This window comes from Caloenas nicobarica, chromosome 27 (assembly GCF_036013445.1).
Source record: "Caloenas nicobarica isolate bCalNic1 chromosome 27, bCalNic1.hap1, whole genome shotgun sequence".
In the NCBI taxonomy this organism is placed as follows: domain Eukaryota; kingdom Metazoa; phylum Chordata; class Aves; order Columbiformes; family Columbidae; genus Caloenas; species Caloenas nicobarica.
This window is the reverse complement of record NC_088271.1, coordinates 4,635,199-4,657,727: the sequence shown is the minus strand read 5'-3', so window position 1 is coordinate 4,657,727 and position 22,529 is coordinate 4,635,199. Positions and strand designations below refer to the sequence as shown.

Here is a 22,529-nt window from a genome sequence, read left to right as displayed (position 1 = left end):
ATGTCGGCAGCACCGGAGGGGCTGGGGCCACCGCTGTGCCCTGGTGGCCGTAGGGGATGGTCCACTGGATGTGGAACACCTGGGGGTCAAACCAGCAGCCACACGGTGCTCTCTGCAGACCTGTGTAGGGAGAGGGAGCCATGCTGGGCTGGGGGGACCCTCCATGGGCACCCCCTGAGCCGGCCCCCATCACCAACAGCCCCCGGTTCTGCCCAGTGCCGTATGTGCCGGGGGACAGGGGTGGTGGGTGCTGGGAGTGCCCGGGGTCGGGGATGGCGAAGGGGCCAAAGGTGCCGGGGTGTCCGAGCAGACAGGGGTGCCGTACCTGCTGGTGGGGCCGGGGGTGCCCAGGCTGCGGGGAAGGGCTGCTCCTGCCCGGGCGGTGGGCACAGGAGGGCTGAGCCTGCAAGAGAGACAGGAGCCATGGCCAGCGGTCACCTCCGCTCTTGCCCCCACGAGCGTCCCGGGCTGCAGGGCTCAGGGTGGGTCCCTACCTGGCGGGTAGAAAGTTTGGGGGAGCACAGACGGCTGCAGGAGCCGCAGAACCGGCGGGGCCCAGGGGCCACGGGCTGGGAGCCGCAGTGGTGGCTGCGCCATGGTCCCTCTGGCTGTTGGTATCTAAGGACTCTTTGGGGTGTCCCAGGAAGGAATGTTGGGGCTCCCCGTGTTCCGCCCCAGCCGAAGAGCCTCCCCAGCTGCTCCTGGGCAGGGAAAGGGTTCAGGGGGGCTGGGCTGCCCCCGGCCCCCACGGGCGGCTCCCAGGGGCTGGGGCTGCAAGTGCCTTTGGCTGGAAGCCTTGGGCCGTTCCCAGAGCTGGGACATCCTTGGCACGAGGGGGACTCGGTGGGACGAGTCCCACGCCTGCAGTGCTGGCAGGAGGGTCCGGGCTGGGCAGGAGGGGTGGGCAGGGCAGGCGAGGTGGAGCTGTCGCACGGGATGGAAGGGAGAGCTTGGATGCTGCAGCCCTTCCAGTCAGACATGATGGGGCTCAGAGCCTCTGGGGGAGGATCAGGGGACGCAAAACAAAGCAGAGGTTGCACTGGGTGTCTGCTGCCCATCGCCCAGGCCTCAGGAGAGTCGGCCAGTGCTGCTCAGTCTTGAAGATGCCCCTTGGAGAAGCTCAGGATCCGGCAGTTCCCCTGGTCAGACGTCAAGCGAGCGGGCAGAAGAGCAGCTTGGCTGAGCAGGGAGCTCCTGGCAGAGCTCCAGAGTCCAAGCGCCACATTGTAAGTGACCATTGTAGGGCTCTTCCAACTGAAACATTTTAGTCTGTTCAGGTCCTGGTGCTCTCTGGATGACAGCAGGGTTGCCCTGGGCCCTGGCAATGCCTGGTGAAACCCGTGGTGCCCTCTGGAGGAAGAGCCTCGTCGTGGGTGTGAGAAGTGTGTGCAAAAAGCAGCACATGACCACCTACTCATAAAGATCCAAGAGATGTGACAAGGACTCAGCAGCTGGTGTTGCCTGTACTCAGTGTTATCCCAAGTGACCCCGGCTGAGCTACTTGCACGCATCCATCGCAGCACTTGCATGTGAGCATCAGAGAACCAGCGAATAAAATTCAATAGAGAATGAGTGTGAATGAACTGAGTTTTGTTGAAAACAATGTCACCTGTTCAGCACATCGCCCTGAGGTTTCTGCACGGGCTGTGCACGGGGAGGTGGGGATGCCCCGGCACTGCTGGGCTCTCTCAGGGCACTTCCATCTCTCCAAGGTGTGGGGAGCAGGGGCTGGAGGAGCAGGGACCTCAGCAAGGGACCCTCAAGTGCCCAGAGATATGAGTGTCAGGGTCCTGACGTTCACCCCAAAATGGTGCTGCAGGCGGAGATGACAGCAGGAGTGGGCAGAGCCGAGCAGGACAGAACGGCCGCTGGATTGCTTCCTGCAGTTGCAGTGTCTAAAATTAGCCACAGGTCGTCTACTTTAGGAGCCCTGTCAAGAAGGACAGCAATCCCCATTTCTGTCTGTAATCCCCCGGAGCAGCGGCCTTTGAGGTCTGTAACTTGAATCCTGCCAGGCTGCGCAGGGGACACAAAACGGCTCTTGGCTGCTTTGGTCTGGACTTAAAATAGGAACAAAGCTGCTCCCGTGTGCGTCCCCGCAGAGCCGGGGGCTGGGGAGGGGGCTGCGCGGCGTCCGGCAGCGTCACGGCGTCTGCGCCTCCCTTTGTGCTGTTACACTCACAAAGCTGAACTTGAGCCCAAGCTACTGAACTTGGGCACCAGGCAATAAGCCACTTTCTCTGGATCCCCGGGGCTGGAAGGACACCCAAGGACAACCAAGTCGGGCTGATAGACGGCAAAAAAATGCGCGAGTGAAGTGGCACAGTGGATGCCGGCAGCAGAAGCGGGTAAGTGGAGACAATAAGCGCTGGGACGGGCTGTGTCTCTTGGTGTGTCCAGGCCCCTCCGTCGTCCTAAACGTCAGAGAACCCCCACGGCACAGCGAGGGCAGACATGGTGTCAGCGGGTTGGCGTGGGGACGGCGGTGGGAAAGGGAGGAACTGGAGCTGTGTCCATGGGCATCGTCTGGCACCTGCCACCAGTTCTTAGTGTCCTCGAAAAAAATTTCTGCATCAGGCTTGAAAAAAGTGAAGAAACTGAACCACACCAAGACTTGAGGATGATCTAAGTGGGGAAAGGGAAAGCAGATTAACAAAAATATCCACGTAATGGTGGTAACAGGGAGCTGCACTTTATCTTCCTAGGGGATAGTGGAATCTCTTGGGGTGGCATTGATGCTCAAAAGGGAGCTGATGTTCCAGGAGATTCATAGAAGATGCTGTTTTTACAGGAGTAGCCATTGCTGGATGGAGAGATAAAGGGACGTAGAAGGTTTGCAGCTGTATGTAATCTCTTCCTAATGAAGACATTCTCTAAATCCCACTGGCTGTTCTGTTTTTCAGAGTGGCCAAGGTGGCAGAGACCTGCTCAAAGCACTCTGAGCACATTACGTCTCGGAGGGCATATGAAAGAGTTATTCTTGGTGTGTTCATGTTGCTTATTATACTTTGTGAGAATATAAAAATAAGTCAAGGATCTAGGTGTAAGTCACTGAACCAAAGATTTTTCAGTGTGACCACAACACATGCTGCATGTAAGTCAGTGCTTCCAGTGCCAGACAGCATGGGGAACGTACAGCAGCTGGTGAAACCAACTGCCCTGTCAGAACAATGTGTGTGTTGTCACTTGTCACTTGTCAAGGTGCTGGAAGTTAAACTAAGCTCTTGCTCTTGGGATGTCCAGGCTCAAATGGCCTTCAGAGAAACAGGACCTGAGACATTTACCTCTGCAGTGTGTTATATTATTGCATTATATTTTGTTGAACTGCAAATAGAGCTGGATTCCTGGTACGCCTTAATTATGTAAATGCCCGTTACTATAATGACCCCAATGCTGACACTGTGTCCAGTCGGGTGTTGTGAGCAAGGAGATGTGGAGGCGTCCGAGTGGGGCCAGAATTCATAGTCTGTAAAGAAAGGTGGCCAGCAGACTTGGAACAGAGTTATTAATAACTGCTTTCTGTGAAGACGTGAGGATTTCTTTTGAATGACCTGGCTCAGCTGGTGACATAAGGACTTTCAGACTCCTTAGGCTGTTGGCATGAGTAACGTCACCAATTTAGAACATGAGCATTTCTAGAAGAAAGGGAGGTTTGGTGCAGTTAATAATGGTTGGGCCTCCTCTTGAGAAGCATAAATGAAGCATTAGCAGTAGTATCTCTCCACAGGCACACTCATTGCCTGATCACAACCACATGCCGAGCCATAATCTACAGGAAAGCAGATTTCTGAGTTTGTCTGCTACTAGTGACTTCTTCCAAATTCCCAGCTTTGGTTTAACAAAGAGATATGAAGTGATAATCTGAAAGGCATGTTCAGCAGGACAGTCATGTTCTCAACAGCACCTTGTCAGATGTCAGTGGTAAATAATTGCAAGCTCTTCCCTGAACTATCTGTGCAGTTCCAGTTAGACACGGTCTCACAGCATCCTCTCTTAAGATCTGAGGAACTGCAATATCTACTGAAGACAGGGTCCCCATTTCTCCAGAAACAGGATGTATTTCAGGAATAGATGAACTAATCCCATGGATATGATGTGTCCTGGTTTTGAATTATAATGGCTTTGGTATCCTTAGGATTGAGAAGTGCTTGGAGAAGATGGTAGGATGAGGTGTCACAGGAGTCACGACTGGGTGTGACTTGAATTTAAATGGAAGAATTCCACTATTTTCCATGCTCTAACTGAGGTGAGATTTGGTGGTGGGAAGATGGACCGTAAGGCTGCAGTTGCCAGCAGCTCTGTCCGGCACCGTGTGCCCCATCACACAGGAGTGTTCCCCTCACCATCACCCACCTGGTGCACACCCAGCTCTGCACTTCTCAGCGTCCCAGCACGTGGCTGGAGACTGCCTGGTGGAAAAGGACCTGGGGGTGTTGGTGGCAGCAGCTGAACACGAGCCAGCATGTGCCCAGGTGGCCAAGAGGCCACCAGCATCCTGGCTGGTACCAGCACTGGTGTGGCCAGCAGGCCCAGGGCAGTGACCGTCCTGTGCTGGGAATGGGGAGGCCAAACCGCGAATCCTGGGGGCAGTTCTGGACCCCTCACACCAAGAAAGGCCTTGAGGTGCTGGAGCGAGTTGAGAGAAGGGAACGGAGCTGGTGAGGGGCTGGAGCACAAGTGTGATGGGAGCGGCTGAGGGAGCTGGGGGTTCAGCTGGAGAACAGGAGCTGAGGGGAGACCTTCTGATCTCTGACCTGCCTGAAAGGAGCTTGGAGCCAGGGGGGTCGGGCTCTGCTCCCCAGGAACAAGCGCCAGGACCAGAGGAAACGGCCTCAAGTTGCGCCAGGGGAGGTTGAGGTTGGATCTGGGGAACAATTTCTTCCCCAAAGGGCTGTGGGGCATTGGAACAGGCTGCCCAGGGCAGTGCTGGAGTCACCATCCCTGGAGGGGTTGGACAGACAGAGATGAGGTTCTCAGGACATGGGGTGGGTTATGGTTGGACTCCATGATCTAAACGGTCTTTTCCAACCCAAATGATTCTATGATTCATCTTATTCATGATCATTCTGTGATTGTTTCTGTGTGGAGTTTTTTTCCAAGCCGGGCTGGGTGTGCAGGATCTTTGGTTTCCCACACGAGGGCTCTGTTCTCATTTGTAAAAAGTCAGGTTTTCCAGCAGAGCCCATCTTGACCCAGCCTGGCCCAGAGAGGTTGTGGCCAAACTGAGCCCCAGGCCTGGGCAGAGCTTTATTTGCACTTGCTGAACAGGATTTCAGAGAGTGCCGCTTTCGTAGACTATAACTGGAGCACTTGTCTGACATCTGAACACAATCTCATCCTGCTTGCAGTGGCTAAATGATTACATTCTAAAACCCGTTTTTCTGACTCATAAAGATATTGTAATATAAATACTAACCCACCAGGCGCTCAGCAGCCTATGTTCTAAAATGATAAGTGATTTTCAAGTACCTCAGATCCTAATTATTCCATGAAAATACTTGAAGAAGCCTGATATTTAGAGACACTGTGTCCATCTTTGTGTTTCAGTCCTCTTTGGATGTTTTGAGGTACACATCCCCAAAACCTGGTACCTTATGTGGCTTCGAGGGAGCAGTCTCTGCAGTGGGAGCGAGGGGCAGGGTTCAGCACTCATAACTAAAAATTCACCGTGATTTATACAACCTGCACGGGTCACATCCCCCTGTGCCAGGCCAGGGCTCCTCAGCACGGCCCTGTGCTCTGAGGACTCACGTTACATCTCCGCAACTGAGAGTCACAGCCAGCCCAAGGAAAAATCTAAAAAAAAAAGACAAATAGCACCCTGAACACAGCCCCTTCCTTTGCTCCCGTGCTCTTAGATGTTTTTGTTTCACCTTCCGCACACACTGAAACAATCAGATTTTTGCTCCTGGAAGGCCCAATCCAAATCCTTTGGAAGTCAGTGGGAGTTTTTCATTGACGTCACTGGGCTTTGGACCAGGCCCAGAAAAGCTGGCTTTATAAACAGAGACGCTGCAGGTCAAGCACGGTTTTCAGCTGGTTTCAGCGATGCCACACAACGGCCAGGGATTCCTGACAGATTCCTAAAAGATTGCTCTTAGTGCCAGAGTTGGGATATGGTTGGACTCGATGATCCTGAGGGCCTCGTCCAACTGAAACAATTCTATGAGCCCAGGGCCCTGGAAATACCTTCTCTAAATAAATTCACCAGTACATTTGCCCAGATGCTAATCTGTTCGTGGCAACCTGGCTACTGGACAAGAAACTGTTTTCAAGCCTCAATCTGCTTCGATCTTGATCGTGTATTGCGGAGTGCGTGGACTAAAATTTGTAAGCGAGAAAACTAGAACAAATCACTGTACTTGTTTTAAAATTGCTAACATTTCTATCACCACAGGTATTTATAACCATGCTCACCGTAACCGTGCTGACTACAGCTTTAGAGAAGTCTGGCAATAAAGAGCTGATGGACAGCATTTTAGTAAGATGAGAAAACAGTCTTAGTGCTCCAAGAATGCATTACAGCGCACTGGCAAACAACAATAGCAGACATGATCTGCACTCCCCGGACTTGAAAGCAAGAATGATGGGGTGGAATTTTTTTTGGCCTATGTAACGCAGGAGGACAGAATAGATCGTCTTAAGGAGATGGTGGTTGTGGGGTTTTTGGCCTTATAATCTACACAGCTGTACTGCAGTGATTGCAAAGCTGTGGTCCACAGTATCAGCTCCTTCTCCTTGTTTTGACTGAAAAAAACATGTAGTACTTTAACCACTGTTTTTCCATATAAAGAGCAGCTGCAATTTGCTGAAGGACGACTTTTTTTTTTCCCCTTTTTTTTTTCACTTGTGAAGAAAACGCTGGGTTAAACTACACACATTCACTGTTGGCAAAAGATGAAATGTGGAGTTGCAGAAATGGGTTCCAGCACCGTCCACTCAAGTGTTTATAGGCTGCTCTAGGTCCTGCTTGATGCATGATATTTGGATTTTAGAGTATAATTGTGTGTGTGCGCATTCATACATGTATTTTGAATGTATTTCTACACAAGTGATAGAGCAGGTGCTCGGGCATGAAATCAGCAGATTTGGTGTAAAGAGCTTTAAGAGACTAATGGAGGTAAAAGAAGAGGCTACAAGCAAAAGAAAAGGGGGGACACATGCATGACAAGAAAAGGAGAAGCTGGTTCATTGGGGCAGGGGCAGGATGGCTGGAGGTGTCTCTTCTGTCAGCCTGAACAGGAGCAAGGATCTCGTGATGAACATTTGCCGTACACCTTCTTTATCTTTTTATTTGCACTCAGGAAAGGTGTGTGTAAAATAACCGATGGGCTGGTTCATTAGCATTCCGTTCTCACTTTGGCAGCTATAAATGGCACCATGCAAATGGCAGTATTTCCTTGCAGTGACACATGACAGAAAATCAGCGCTCTGGTGACATTATTCTGCCAGGACTCCGTGTGTATTAGGGCTGCCCTGTCACTTATGTCACACCACACGTGTCGCAGTACGGCCGTCCCTTCCAGCCCTTCTCTTCCAGGAGACAATCGCACCGTCTGGGGAAGGCGAACAGGCCAAATTTTCCTTTGATGCCATTACAGCCCCTGTGCGCTCCACGGCTCCTGGTGAGGCCCGGACAGGATGAAGCGCCTCAGGGGCACCAGCACCAGACCCGGACAGGTTTAAGCGCCTCAGGGGCACCAGCACCGGGCCCGGACAGGATGAAGCGCCTCAGGGGCACCAGCACCAGGCCCGGACAGGATGAAGCGCCTCAGGGGCACCAGCACCAGGCCCGGACAGGTTTAAGCGCCTCAGGGGCACCAGCACCAGGCCCGGACAGGTTTAAGCGCCTCAGGGGCACCAGCACCAGGCCCGGACAGGATGAAGCGCCTCAGGGGCACCAGCACCAGGCCCGGACAGGTTTAAGCGCCTCAGGGGCACCAGCACCAGACCCGGACAGGGTGAAGCGCCTCAGGGGCACCAGCACCAGGCCCGGACAGGGTGAAGCGCCTCAGGGGCACCAGCACCAGGCCCGGACAGGGTGAAGCGCCTCAGGGGCACCAGCACCGGGCCCGGACAGGGTGAAGCGCCTCAGGGGCATCAGCACCTACGGGCGCCCCCAACCCCTCCGTGCACGCCCCCACCGGACCCGCTGCCCACCCCGGGCGCTCCCCTCGGGCCTCCCGCCCCGCGCTCGGGGGTCCCGGGCCGGGCTGGCGAGGGGAGGGAGGCCCGGCCGGGCCCGGGGGGGAGCAGCGCCGCGCCCGGGCCGCCCCGCCCCGCGGCCGCCGCCTCCTCCTCGCTCCGCCCGGGGCGCGCACAGGCCGGGCGCGGCGGGGGCTCGGCGGCCAGCGGGTGGGCGGCGCCCCGGCGGGGGAGGCTGGAGGCGAGCGGGTGAAGTAACGGGGGGAGCCCGCGGGGCCGGGGCTGCCCGAGGGGTGACGGGGGAGCCGGCGCTGCCCGGGCCGGGGGCTGGTGGCAACGGGGCTGTGGGCGCTGCCGAGGGCCGCAGGGACCGGGGGGGCAAAGGGGCTTCGGGGACCGGCCCCTCGGGCGGAGGCGCGATCGGAGGGAAGAGCTGCGAGGAGCCGGTTCCCACCTGCCGAGGGAGCCGGCGGGGAAGGGGCCGAGGGGGCGCTGGGGGCGGCCACGGGCGGGACGAGGAGAAGAAGGAGAAGCTTCCGCAGCTCGGCCGGGGGAGTTTCCGTGCGCGGGCAGGTCGTGTGGAATCAGTACAGAACTAAAGCTGATAGTGAGCTGTGTGTGCAGAAATAAAGGTGATAGTGAGCTGTCCGTGCAGAAATAAAGGTGATATTGAGCGCAGGAAGGTCAGAGCAGCGGCCATTCGGCACTTTGTGAGGGGCCAGTTCTGTCCTGTGGCAGCTCCGAGTTGAGTTCTTAACCCTGAAAAATGGTGAAATTGAGGGAAGATTTTTTTGCTGGTGGTGAAAACTGTTCCCGGAGTAAAGGGTGGCAAAGCCAGCCAGGAGGCTGAAAGAATATGTTTGTGATTCTTCTTAAAAATATTCGTGTAATGGTCAAAATTCAAGTAGTATAAGGACGAAAAAAAAATCCGAACCTTAGGTTCAAGTTTCCAAAATACCCCAACCAAATGCTTGATGGCGAGTTCAGCGTGTGGAATGGTTTAAAGCCAGGTCAGATGGCTGGTTTGAGGAAGCGCTGGGAGCTCAGCCTGGAGTCGGTACCAGAGCAGGGGGTGCGTGTTTGTGGGACGGGTGGTGCTGTGCGGAGTCAGACACCTGAATTTTAGCCAGCCAGGTTTGAAAGTGCTTGCTTATTTATCTGCGTCATTTATCGGCGTTTAAAGGTAATTCCTGGTTTTGCAAGTGTAATGTGAAGTTTTATGAGAGAGGTTTTGCGAAAGCCAGACAAGGGGTGATGTTGGTTCCCCAAAGGAGCCAATTTCTTGTTTGGGCAACAGATAAAACTGGCTGTGAGGTGTGAGGCTGGGACTGATGGATCTGCAAGCTCAGGTTTATCAAGATAGTCAGGAGACTTACGGAGACTTAAAAATGCAGAGAAGCTTTTTCCCCTGTTACGTTTTGGGTGGCGTTTGGGGGTGGTGCTGGTGGTGTTATTATTGGGTTTCGTTTGGTTTTAGTTTCGTTTATTTGTGGGTTAAAAAAAAAAAAGGCAAGCCGTTACGTTGTTAACCGAAGGTTCTATGTTGGGAGATAATGGACTTTGTGAGCTGCTTGGGTTCGGAGCAGCAAAGACGCTGACAAAGTCGAAAAGTGCATCTGATGCGAAGCCAAAAGTGCTTTTTACCTCAAATCGATGCTGCTGAGTGGGGAACACCTGCTCTGGGTTATTAGCTCTTGCAAACTGGTGAAATTCCTATAAAATATTAATTTTCTTCATCTGACTCCCATCTCCTGCTAGAGTTCTGTTAAGGAGATAAAGTGGAGCAGAGATTTCTCAGCTCAATAGCGGCTTCCAGGCAGGGAGGAGAATGAATACCTGCAATGAAAAATGGTCATCACATTGTCCTTCTGCTATAGCCCACATAAATCCACAGAAACTGGGTTTATTTTGCAGTCTGCCACCAGGTAATTCAGAGAGACCCGGCTCCTCCGTTTACGTGTGGCAAAGACCAGATTCCTGCTGCCAGCCCGACGGACCGTGCTGGAGGAGTCAGTGCTGTATTTCAGCTCTAATCAAAATAAAAATGTGTATTTTGAGCTGGTGCCCTTTTCCCGTGTTCTCAGACAACGTCAAGGGAGACCCAGCTGAACTGAGAGACAAACGGTGGTGCTGGGGATGGCTGAAGTGTCTGTTCATACCTGGGACACCGACCTGGCTGAACCCTGAAGCCCTGAGGTTTTGGACTCTTGTAGACGTCACCACAGGCTGAAAAGTTCCATTTTCTAGTATGTACTAGGTAGAGCTAATGACGGCTTCTTTTTAAACCTTCTCCACTGGAGGGAGTTCCTTTTCTTCTCTTCCAAGGCCACCAGCTGGATGGGAGGCACTTTTATTGTGGATTTGAAGGCATCTGACATCCCTTTGGGTGCAGAACTGAAATGGAGAGCAGGAGCTCTGAAGAGTCAATATCACAGTAACAGCCAATTTTTATAGACTCAGCAGTGTCCAGTAAATACAAACCCAACTCTATCGGTCCTTCCTGCAATTGAGGAGTTTTCTGAAGGCAGCTGATGAGGATCTGTCATTATATTCCTGAGCCCAACAGGGCTCAAGGAGCAAAAATGTGTCAAGAAAGTCTGATTGTTTTCTGTCCTTTGAGATGTATCTCAAGAAAATTAATACTGTTTTTCTAATATTTTTTTCTGTATTTTAAACACCAGCTTCAATAATATTCTCAACTCTTCCCTGCAGAACTTTTTGGGGAAAAACATTGTTTCTGGGTTCATAGATTGAGACAGTTTTTTGTTCTCTGAAATGCTCACAGCAGAGAGCAACACTTCCCAGGCCAGGGAGGGAACTGGAAGCCTCTGTAGATCACACATTTCAGCGTTATCCCATTGTAGGAAGCAGCAAATATGGGCTGGATACACAAAAATCAACCTGCAAACCAGTTATTTCTCCTGGTGAGCGGTGATTCTGCTCAATACGCTGCAGCTGGTGGGGCTGTTGTGTCTGGGCCGACGTCGGAGCTTTGGCTCATTTTCTCCCCAGGCAGCTCCAGCCCTGGGACGTCTCTTCCCGGAGATCCCCGACACAACCCGGGATCCGCGCGTTTGGTTTGTGGGCACCGATCGCAGCAGATCGAGGGATCCGCCAGCCGCTCCGTGGCCTCCGGGTCACCACGTATCCAGGTTCTGATGGTCTGTCAAGACTTTGGAAGCGGTTGTTGTAAATGAACGATCTCTCGGGGAACCTTGAGATCTTAATTCAGCCTATTTGTCTGCGAGAGAGCAGAACGCAGCTAGAATGTGGTTGTACGCGGCTTTTTCAGGTCTAAGATGAGTAGGGGAAAGTTTCGTGAGCTTGTTACTTGCTCTTAAGAGAAATAGAGGAGAAACACAAGTACAGAGTGTTTGATGTGATGCTGAGGGTCCCTGCAAGTTAGTTGCCTATGTACGCTCAGAAATTGCTTTGGGCTGCATTGATGATATATGACATATAATTAATTTTTTGATTTACATTGTTTTTTTCTTTTCCAGGTTCCTTTTGCAGAGGCCAGTAAGAACTTGGTGCCATGAACCCAGACATTTCCAGGTACGGTACCGCAGTTGGACATTTGGAGCTCGCTGGAGCTGCTTTCTGCAACACAACAGTTCAATCAGCTCGAGCTGCATTTCTATAGAGAGAAGCAACACCTTTTCCTGCCCCAAGCCACTCGTGCTTTTCTCTCATACCCTGCACAAAGGGTTCTGAACCAGGTAGTGAATTGCACTGAGGAACCGGCATGGGGTAAAATCAACCCAAGTGAAAAAAAAAAAAAAGGGGTCTGTTCTCTGTGAATGCGATTCAAATTCTTGTATCGAGTACAGGGTGGCAGTGAAGTGGCAGCACTGGTCAGGAGCAGGCGCAGGCCGGGCTCTAGTCTCTGGCAGCTTTGGTTTAATCTGGCTCTGGGTTACAAGGAACCCGTCTCAGCAGGGGAATCTTTCCAGGTTGGAAAGAGCAGCAGTTTCATTATAGGGATTGTAGGGGATCTCTCCACCCATTGATATAATCTTAAAGGAACCACATCTGCTGCTTCTCTCGCTGTGCTCCAGTATTTGACTTTGTTCAGGTGGAGGCAAATGGACAAGAAATGAGATTGTAGAATCTCAAAGGATTTAAATGCACAAGTCAAAACAAATAATCTGTCTTGACTTTCTGTAGTGTGGGCTGTAATTAACTTGTACTTGTTCTCTGAAATGTTAACAAATGAGTCTGTACCTCACAGCATTATCTTGGAAATCGCTTTTTAAAAAAATTTGCACCCTTTGGTGCATCCAAACGTTGCTATGATGTAACAAATACACACTAAAATCCAATTAAAAGAGGGGAGCACAGTTTTGAACTGACTCTACTTCAGCCGTGAATTTAGAACCTGTTGATGAGAACAAAAGTGTAGTAAGATTTCCAGGGTCGGGATTGCTTACTGTGCCCTGTGGTTTATCTCCTGTTTGTATTTCTAACGCCTGTTCCAGATTTCTTCCCCGTGCTTTCACTGCAAGGGGAAGCCAAGAGTCTTTGTCTCATCCAAGAACTTACTTAAAAGTAGATTTCTCTTTAGAAAGCCAAAATAGTGTAACTATTTCCTACTAGTAAAATTATCACAGAATCACAGAATGGTTTGTGTTGAAGCACCCTTCCCAGCTCCCCCAGTGCCCCCCCTGCCATGAGCAGGGACATCTGCACGAGCTCAGGTTGCTCAGAGCCCCGTCCAGCCTGGCCTGGGATGTCTCCAGGGATGGTTCAGCCACCACCTCTCTGGCCAACCTGGGCCAGGCTCTCACCACCCTCAGGGGCAACAATTTCTTCCTGATGTCGAGCCTGAATCTCCCTCCTTTAGTTTGAAACCATCACCCCTTGTCCTATCGCAACAGGCCCTGCTCAAAAGTCTGTCCCCATCTTTCTTATGGGCCCCTTTTAAGTACAGAAAGGCCGCACTAAGGTCTCCCCGGAGCTTCTCTTCTCCAGCTGAACACCCCAGCCCTCTCAGCCTGTCCTCCCAGCAGAGCTGTTCCAGCCTCGGATCATTTGTGTTATTAATTAATATATTACTTCATTGATATATTGCAAGTCCATGTTCCATGTCCTTGACCGCCCTTGTCTTTCAAATCATAGAATCATTTTGGTTGGAAAAGCGCCTCCAGATCATCGAGTCCAACCATAACCCACCCCTGGCACTGCCCCATGTCCCTGAGAACCTCATCGCCGTCTGTCCAACCCCTCCAGGGATGGTGACTCCAGCACTGCCCTGGGCAGCCTGTTCCAATGCGCAACAGCCCTTTCTGGGAAGAATTTTTTCCTAATATCCAATCAAATAAAGGTTTTAATTTTATTATGGGTCTGTCATACGTACATATTAACCTATAGTATATCTGTATCGAAGGTTTATTTAATTTCCCTGGCATTCCATGGCAGGTTTTTCTTAAGAGAAATCAAATGTCATAATTTTCCCGGTTTTGAAAATCCACTGAAGATTGTCTGTTTTGTTGCGGGTAGTTTTTGTGGTGTATCCATGTTTGCTGAGCGGTTCGCCTCAGCATGTTTGGCCATAATTACACAGCAATACCAAGAATCCAGCGCATGTTCCCCACTCCAATGTGCTTTCATTTTAATTAATTCACGAGTCGCTTTTATTTGAAAAAAATAGGAAATGTGCTCAAAGAGCTGCTGTAATTCCACTAACTTCAAGATTGATTCAGCTTTTATTGATTTTGAGAACAACTAGTTTCTTTGTTTTAAAATTCAGTTCCAAAAATCAAGAAATTCTTCAAATATTTTGCTTTGTGAGAGTGTTGCACAGATGGCCATGGACACGGGGATGGCATCTGCCTTCCAGCCCAACAAGTGCCAAGGCTTTGAATCGAAATAGATAAGGCAAAAAAAAATTCTGAAAGAGGTAGAAGTTGTATCCAGGTTATTTTTATTGTAATAAGCAGTGTTCTTTTACCCCTGGGGCTTGTTGAGCTTTCTTATTATTCGTCTGCCTTTCTTCATACCTATACGAAAGCTTCCTTCTGGAGGATCTGAAAGATGTTGTGTCAGAGTTGGTGTTTCATGTTTTCAAATAAAAGATCTGAGGAATTTTCCTCTTTAGAGGTGACGCTGAAGTCAAAGCACGGAGGCAGATATCCTGCAGTAATAATTTCTGTGTGATTTCTTTTTCTTGTGAAGCTATTTGGGGTGAATCAAAGCAAGGAGAAAGTGACCCTGAGTATCTGTATTTTAAAAACAAGCACTGAGCTCAAGTCAGGGCTTTGTGCACGGGGATCCAGGTGCCTGTGACTGTCCCTCTGGCTGAAGATAAATTAATATACGTGTTGTAGGGCGACTGGCCCAGTGTGGAGTAAATGCCGTGATTGAGTTACCTGTCACTGTCCCTGCAGCGGGAACTCCTCGTTAGCAGACCGGGAAGTGGAATCTGCAGCTTAACGAGGGTCCATGTTAATTAGGAGAAGACGGAGAAGACCGCAATCTGCAATAAACAGTCTGCATTCAGCAGGATTGCTCATTAAAATGTACGTCAAATTAAGAAACCATCCCATAATGCCACAATTGCTGGATAAATAATGCGGTGTGGCCACGGGGTTCAGCATCACGACAAATAATACACCGTCCCATCGTGATTTGTTTCTGTAATAGGTAAAGCTCGGTTGGAGACGGGTTTTCTCGGTGTTGGATACTGTTCCAGCAAAGGACAGAGAAAGACAGCGGACGGTGAAAGAACTCGAGTTTTACTTTCTGCTTTATACGCCATTCATGCTACAGGGCTTTTAAATTACCTGTGCTAATCAAGAATAATTCATATTCAAATCTTTTTTAAACAGCCCTCCTCCTATGCTAGATTGCATTACTCATTAAGCAGTAATGATTGTGGAAAGTGGGTCACAATTCTTTTAATCTTGTAGGCAGCTTTCTGTTGGTTGCTGTTGCTTTCTCAATGTTTTTAATGTATTTTTGTGGTAATGTTGGGAATGTAGATGTTGTTCTCAGATAAGGTTTTAAGTTTTGTGTTTTGAAATGAAAAATAATGAGAACACGTACTAGTTTTAGAGGCATAAGAGTATCATTTAAAAAAAATCTTAATTTTAGACTAATTAAATGTCTTCTTTTTTTTTTTCCTCTAAGCTTTGGAACAGCCTGGGGAGTTTGTGGGAACAAATACCTGGGAAGCTGATGGAGCTGTTGATACCAAAATTCAAAGCCAGCGCAAACAAAGTAATTAAAGCCCGTGTGTTTCGTGCACAAGGGAGGAGAGCGAGGATTGTGTGAAAAGTCATGCTCTGCAACCTGTAGGTGTGCGAGGCCTGGAGATGGGATGCCTCCCTCAAATTCATGCAAACAAATCCATCCCGACTGATAGAGAAGCGCTTTCCTAATCTGCGTTGGCATTTGAGGTGATCTGATTCCCCTTGGATGTTTTATTTTTGCTAGATCTGTGGCAGAGGAGTCACACACATCTGTCCCTTTGTCTTATTTATCACAGCTGGTTCTCTCGTTTTGACCCGAGATGAGCAGTTCAGGAGTTCGGTGCTTCACGTAGCTGAATGCTCGCGGTTGCTGGTGTCGTGGGTTAGAAAGCGCATCTTTGGGGAAATGACCCATTTGTGGGAGAGTTAAGGGTAAGGATAATGGAGCACTCGACTCATTGTAGAGGCTGACTGTACAAATTAGGGCTTTGGACTGCAGGGAAATCAGAATTCTACATGCAACGGGGATTAAAAGCTGCAATAAACTGCAGAATTAAGGCCAGAGGCGACAGGGCAGAAGAGGAAGAGCTGTCCCGGAAGGGAACAGAAATGCTTGCGAAGGCTGATTCTTGGAGGACAGATTAGGAGAGACCAGAGCCGTGCGATGACTTAGGAATATTTATGCTTTGAAAAGGCTGAAGAATCGTGTAACGAAGTATCAGATAATGAGGCTTTCTTGAGAGCTGTGCAGTATTGTAGCGTTACTTCAGTATGACTTGGAAACCTACTACCTGCTTTTTATATACCCCAGTTTTTAAGTTAGAATTAAGATTTTTGAGGCCTTATATGTGATTGTTGTATAACAGGGATAGTGATCATCAGTTGAAATCCCAAGCGTGAAGGGAGGTAATCCCAAGAACAAATCCAGGCTGGGTGGAGAATGGACTGAGAGAAGCCGTGAGGAAAAAGACTTGGGGATGTTGTTGGATGAGAAGCTCAACGTGACTTGTCAACATGTGATCGCAGCTCAAAAAGCCGATCACATCCTGGGCTGCATCCCCAGCCCCGTGGGCAGCAGGTTTGGGGGGATCCTGCCCCTCTGCCCCGCTCTGGTGAGACCCCCTGCAGTGCTGGTCCAGCTCTGGGTCCTCAGCACAGGACACACATGGACCTGCTGGAGAGGGGCCAGAGGAGCCCCAGAAATGACCCGAGGCTGGAACAGCTCTGCTGGGAGGACAGGCTGAGAGAGTTGGGGTGTTCAGCTGCAGAAGAGAAGCTCCGGGGAGACCTTAGTGCGGCCTTTCTGTACTTAAAAGGGGCCCATAAGAAATAGGGACAGACTTTTGAGCAGGGCCTGTTGTGACAGGACAAGGGGTGATGGTTTCAAACTAAAGGAGGGAGATTCAGGCTGGACATGAGGAAGGAATTGTTGGCCCTGAGGGTGGTGAGAGCCTGGCCCAGGTTGGCCAGAGAGGTGGTGGATGAACCATCCCTGGAGACATCCCAGGCCAGGCTGGACGGGGCTCTGAGCAACCTGAGCTGGTGCAGATGTCCCTGCTCATGGCAGGGGAGGTGGAACTAGATGAGCTTTAAGGTCCCTTCAACCCAAACCGTTCTAGGACTCTATGAAAATCTCAGTTGACAGTAGAAAAGATGTCTGGGGTATGTCTTGTATCAAAAGGTTTGGGCAAATATTTTCTGTTTCTCCAGCATCTGAACCTCTGTGCACAGGACTTGGGTTGTAGGGCCAGAACTGGCCTCTGGAAGAGTTTTCAAGATCTCACAAAGTTATTGCTGCTCATGCTTAAAGTTTTGAGGTTTATTCAGTGTGTATTCTCACAGTGTGTGATTCCTTTTTGTCCCTTTCTCCTTCCAAAATCTGTGAAAATGCTTCAATGGTGTACAAACTGCTTGTTGGTAGTGTTTTGGGGGATAAATAGCATTTCTACTTAGAGACTTTTCGGTAGTTTTACCGTCTTGTAGCTCAGTTTGAAGGAGAAAGTCTCACCGAGACTGCCTGGCTCCTGCTTTGTTTGGTACCAATGAATTCAGAGAAAGGAGAGATGAGCGGTTCAGCTGGAAGTTGCCTCATCTTGATTTGTTCGTGTGATTTTCCAACCTGAATTCTTGACTCACTGTGGCCTGAGGCCAGTAACTGGATTTTCTTCCTCAGTTCTATCAAGTGATGTGTGCTATTTCTGCAGCGAGACTGGAGGAAATCGCAAGCAGTAGAAGAATGAAGGAAAAAATCCAAAGAAATTGCTGAGTAGCTCGTTTGGATTTTATAGGTGCCTCCTTCTTGCGTTTTATGTTTGTACTCTCTCAAGAAACACAAGTAGATCTGGGAATACATGTCTTTATGTATTTTGTGGAGATGTTCTAGCTGGTATTTGGATGCCTCAGTTGCTGTACTTGGACACTAGTCAGGTTGGATGTTTTTACTAAGATGTAGAATGGTCTGTAGTTTTTTACACAGTAACAGCAGAACATGGAGTTCTTGTGCCTTATCAAAACAATCAACTTGTGGTCTCCAGTGGTTTTTGTTGATTTTTTTTTTTGTTTGTAGAGTTAGCATTCAGTAGCAGAAAACTGAATGTTCCCAAGTGTCAGGACAAGGTTTATATTACCTCACCCTGCCCTGGAAGTAATAAAGGAATGTTACCTCATTAATAGTGCAGCCGCAGGGTAAGTGCCGGACAGAGCCTCAAAGGTCTTCAGCTTTTGTCTCTGCTGCTTTTTGCACCGGTAACTTAACACAACACTTTATTTTTGGGACTAGTTTGGCAACAGGCACTGAAGTTCAATCCAGGTTTTTCAGCCATAGTAGGGAAACATCTCCAGGTTCCTGGAGGAGGAATATGGCAGAAACAGCCACGGTATTTCCAAATGTGCATGTAAGTTCTTGAGTTTTTGTTAAATTTCAGAAGAGTAGGTTTGGGCTTGTTCAGGGATCTGCTTGGTGGGATCTCATGGAAGACTGTCCTGGCAGGGAGAGGAGCCCAGAGAGCTGGCTGATGTTCCGGGACATCCTCCAAACACCAGTTTGGTCCATCCTGACATGCCTGAAGGCAAACAGGGATGGTAGGAGACCAGCAGGGATGAACGTGGAACTGTGGATCGAGCTCCAACGCAGGATGGAAGTATCAGGAAGGTGGGGATGGCTGGCCAGGAGTAATACACAAGTGTTGTCTGAGCACAGGAAACACAAAGCTCCGCTGGAGTGAGCAGTGTGAAGGGCAACCAGAAGAGCTTCTGAAACCACATCAGCAGCAAGAGGAAGGCTAAGAAAAATTCAGGCCCACTGCTCCGCGTACCTGCTGACTAAAGACACGGCGAAGCCGGCAGTACTCGGTGCCTTTTCTGCCCTTGTGTTTTAACTGGTTGAACCAGTACTTGATTTTTGCTGGGCAAAACCCGTGAGAAGGGCTGTGTGATTTGCATCCTGACGTGGGTGAGTGTCACCAGCCCGGAGCCCGCGCTGGGGCGGTCGGAGCAGCCTGGCGACGCGGGAGCAGGCAAGCGGAGCACGAGGTATGGATGTTAGTAAGTAATTTGTGCTGGGTAAGGAAGACGTTTGCTGGAGATCTAGGTAAGCAAGCTTGCTTGCCAGACTTTTATTTGCAACTTCTAATGTTCGTTTGGGTATTTTATGCTTTTTGTTCTGGGACAGAGGTCTCCCAAAAGAAGGTGTGTGTGAAAATTGTTGCCTTTGAACAGAGCGTGACCGAAGTATGAGACAGGTTAATGTTGGTGAAAAGCTGGGAAGTCTGGGAACCAAGCTCTCTCGGTGAGCTGAAAAAAGATGTTTTCTTAGGGGGTTGTAGACTCAAATTTTGCCTTTCTGCTTTTAAAGTGAAGAATCAAGCCTCTCTTGGTGTAGCAGTGGAAGTAAGCAAATAGTGAAACGTTCCTCAAAAAAGTTGAAGAATTGCAAAATGAATTTATTCCTAGGTGGGCAGCAGACATGAAATAATTTGGTAGGAAATGTTGGCTGGTAGATCTAAGTGAGGAGAACATCTCAACGCCAGAAAGTTGAGGATCGTTGGTGGACAAACAAAACTGCACAAATAATTTCAAATTTTCAGCCAGCTTCCGAAGAAGAGAATGTAGAGAACAAAGTCTGGGTGAGGAGAGTGAACCTGGAGAACATAGTGGTGATGATTACAAAGGGAAGGAGATTGTGGGTTTGTTTCTGTCACTACTAGTCAGAGTTGAAAAAAATTCTTATTTCATGCAAAAAACGGAGGGGAGATTCTGTTGGAAGTTGTGGTTTTAGGGAAAAGACAAGGGCATTAAGAAAAATAAGAGAAAGAGATGAGAAACGTAGGAAATAGAGGAGAAATAAAGCAGAACTGGCTGCCGATAAAAAGAGATTCATATTCAGGATTCGTACCAGAATATGTCCATGTGATCAAGAGATTCTGCATCAGTTAAGACCGGAGCAGACAGGCTTAAAATAATCTCTGAAAGGAGTTTGAAGAAATGGAGGTGTCGGGGGTGGTGGGTTTTGTAGGAAAGTTACTTTGACAGAGGGAGTGACGGTCAATAGGTGGTTCGTGGACTGCAACTATAAGGAAATATTTAATTTTTTTTTTCCTTTTTTTGGCCATTGGTGGACATTCTTAGGAAATTTTCTTAATTGATACATTTCAGCCGAGTCCCCTGGACACTGTCCACCCATGGTTGAATTTGCTTGATAATTAAAAAAGCCTTAAAATGGTGAAGAACCAGCAGAAGGATAGGGGAAGAGAAGGATCCCAGGCAAAGGAAATGTTGCTCAAGATAAGGCGATGTGAGCAAGCAGGTGTGACGCCAGGATGGCGAACGGGGACGAGGAAGTGGAAATGAACATATCAAAGCTGAAGTGAAACTTGAAAAGGTTCATGTTTTCCCTTCAGGCAGGAGACTGGAACCAGCTGAGTAATCTCCGTCTCAGCGTGCTGAAAATAATGGCACGTCATTAAGAATTTTGGTGCAAAGGTTTTTATTAAACTATAAATTTTACCCAATCTTTAGTGGCAATACTCAAAATATGTTAGAAAAAATACATGAAGAAAAATCTATAATCGCAGTGTTGTGATCTTTAGTGTGAAGGGTTTTTTTAAAAACAAGCAAAACCAAAACACTGGAAACTAAGATTAAGAGATTAAATATAGTACAGGTGTTTAAAAAATAGCCCGTGTCATGTTAATCTGAGCTTTCTTTGTTAAAATTATTTATTTCTGCATAAGAAAGGTGCGGTAAAATTCATGTCTGAACTTCTAACTTGTGCGGCTGCAACAGGTAGTTGTAGTTAAAGTGGAAGACGTCAGGATTATGGGAAACATCAAATAGGTAAGAAACTGTCTGGAAGAGCTGAGAGAGGATTTACCCACGGAATTCTTGAATAATTGAATTCTTATGCAAAATCAGTTAAGGGTTCGCATGCATAATATGCATTCGTAACCCAAATTCAGGAAGTATGGACCAGCGCAGGACTAGAACACAATGGCTCTTCCATTTGAAAGAGTAGGGAACCTTTATAAACACGCAGAGGACTCTGTTTCTTGACCCCAACTGCTTCTCAGAAGTATGGGACAAGCCATTTTGATCTCCAGCCCATCGAGCTTTAAGACGCTTCTTTGGTTTTAATTATTTCAGCCGTAGCCCGTGGAAAAAATAAAGCAACTTGCATCGAGAAGCAGTGTGACTGCCTCCTTACGGCACTGTGCTTCCACGTTAATTAATAATTTCCCCCGTGGCACTGCTGTGCTGCTGGAGGTTAATTAACCCTGGGAAAACTGGCTGCACCAGGAAGGTCTCTGCAGGAATAGCTGTGCTGGTTCTGGAGCAAGGTCGTTAGCGTGGTGCTGCAGTTAAGTTAATGAGACCTGGCGGAGCTAACGAACTTGGCCCAGAGCCACTGCGGGGATGTTTGTACCCCTGGCACCCTCAAAGCTGTGTAATCCACTTGCAGACGATGGCCTGTCTCTGGTATAATTAAGAACTGGAAAAACCTTCGTAGCCAGAGTGAGAGGAGTGAGGTGACCTCGAACAGCACAGCGACTAACAGCAGGAATTTGTATTAAAAAATGCGGGTGTTAATGCTCGATACTCAGAAATCCTGTTCGGAAACAGCATCTAGTCAGAAACAGGAATGTGCAAGGAAAGGTTTTCCATTTCTCTGGCTACAGCTACTTGTATTTGCCCTATACGACACAGGATTAGAAGCGTTGGACTTGTTCAGCCTAGACAATGATCTATGAGAGAGAATATTGTTCTATAAACAGTAAGAACAACTGGTTTGTGGTGAGTCCCAGTGTTAACGCAAAAACAAGTGGCATTAAAATTCTTTATCGTGGTTATCTTGTGCCCACCAGAGGGTTTAGGAACTGCTCTCTAGTCCACTGAGACACCTCTAATTCAGATTGGTACCCTTATTAAAGGGATTATTTTTGCCTGTCGTAGCAAAATGCTGAAAGCGTCCCAGTGAGTTCTTGGCTATTCCTAAAATGAACAGCTTCATGAGGTAGAGAGGAGGAGGAGACAACTTGGTGAGTTCTGTGTTGGAATTTGGAAAGAAGTTGGAAGTTCAGTGCTATTTGGTTCAGAATTCCTACAGCAAAGACCAGAGTTTATGTTTCCAGGATCTGCTGCACTAAGGTTAAGGCAGGGGGAGGAGGGTTGGGAGAAGGAATAGTCAAGGTTAGTCAAAAAGCAAATTAAAAACTCCAGTGTAAGCGCTTTTTTGAAAAAAAAAAAATCATCTTTTTCTTGCTTTAAAAGCAAATTGAAAACTCCGTTGTAATCTTATCTTTTATTATGGATCTTTATATTATCTTAACAGCATAAGCAGAACAGTGCTAATGCAGTCCTGCCTGGCGTACACCCTCCAGTAGCTTTATCTCCTTTGATCCGGTGGCACCTCCGCGGTGTCACACACACAGACCTGTCCCTCCGGCCCTGCCCCGGGAGAAGGGCCCAGGCCTTCTGCAGCCTGAGGTCCTCACAAAGATAAATCTTTTCTCTTCTCTTGTTTATCCCCCATCCTTATCTCCTCTATTCACATAGTAAATTTACATGAGTATTTTTGTCCCTGTACATTAACGTTCAGCTTGGGAATAGATTCTGAAAGCGAAGCAGCAGAATAACTCTTTGAAGATGTAAACAGTGGTTATGTTTTTGGGGCAACAGAATCACACAGAATCCCAGAAT

General features: G+C 48.7%; 1 protein-coding gene across 2 annotated transcripts in view; it reads left to right on the top strand.

Annotated features, from left to right (window-relative positions):
• The first annotated feature begins 2,078 nt into the window (after nt 1-2,078).
• The window catches only part of LOC135999064 (ceramide synthase 4-like), a 48,541-nt gene continuing 28,090 nt past the window's right edge, over nt 2,079-22,529 (top strand). The window contains exons 1-2 of one of the 2 annotated variants that reach the window (XM_065652507.1): nt 2,079-2,348; nt 11,646-11,700. In XM_065652507.1, the coding sequence (XP_065508579.1) occupies nt 11,681-11,700 (20 nt within the window). In that variant the 5' untranslated portion in view covers nt 2,079-2,348; nt 11,646-11,680. Of the gene's footprint in view, nt 2,349-8,315; nt 8,395-11,645; nt 11,701-22,529 lie in introns of those variants that run through there. The other variant, XM_065652508.1, reaches the window with a different exon arrangement.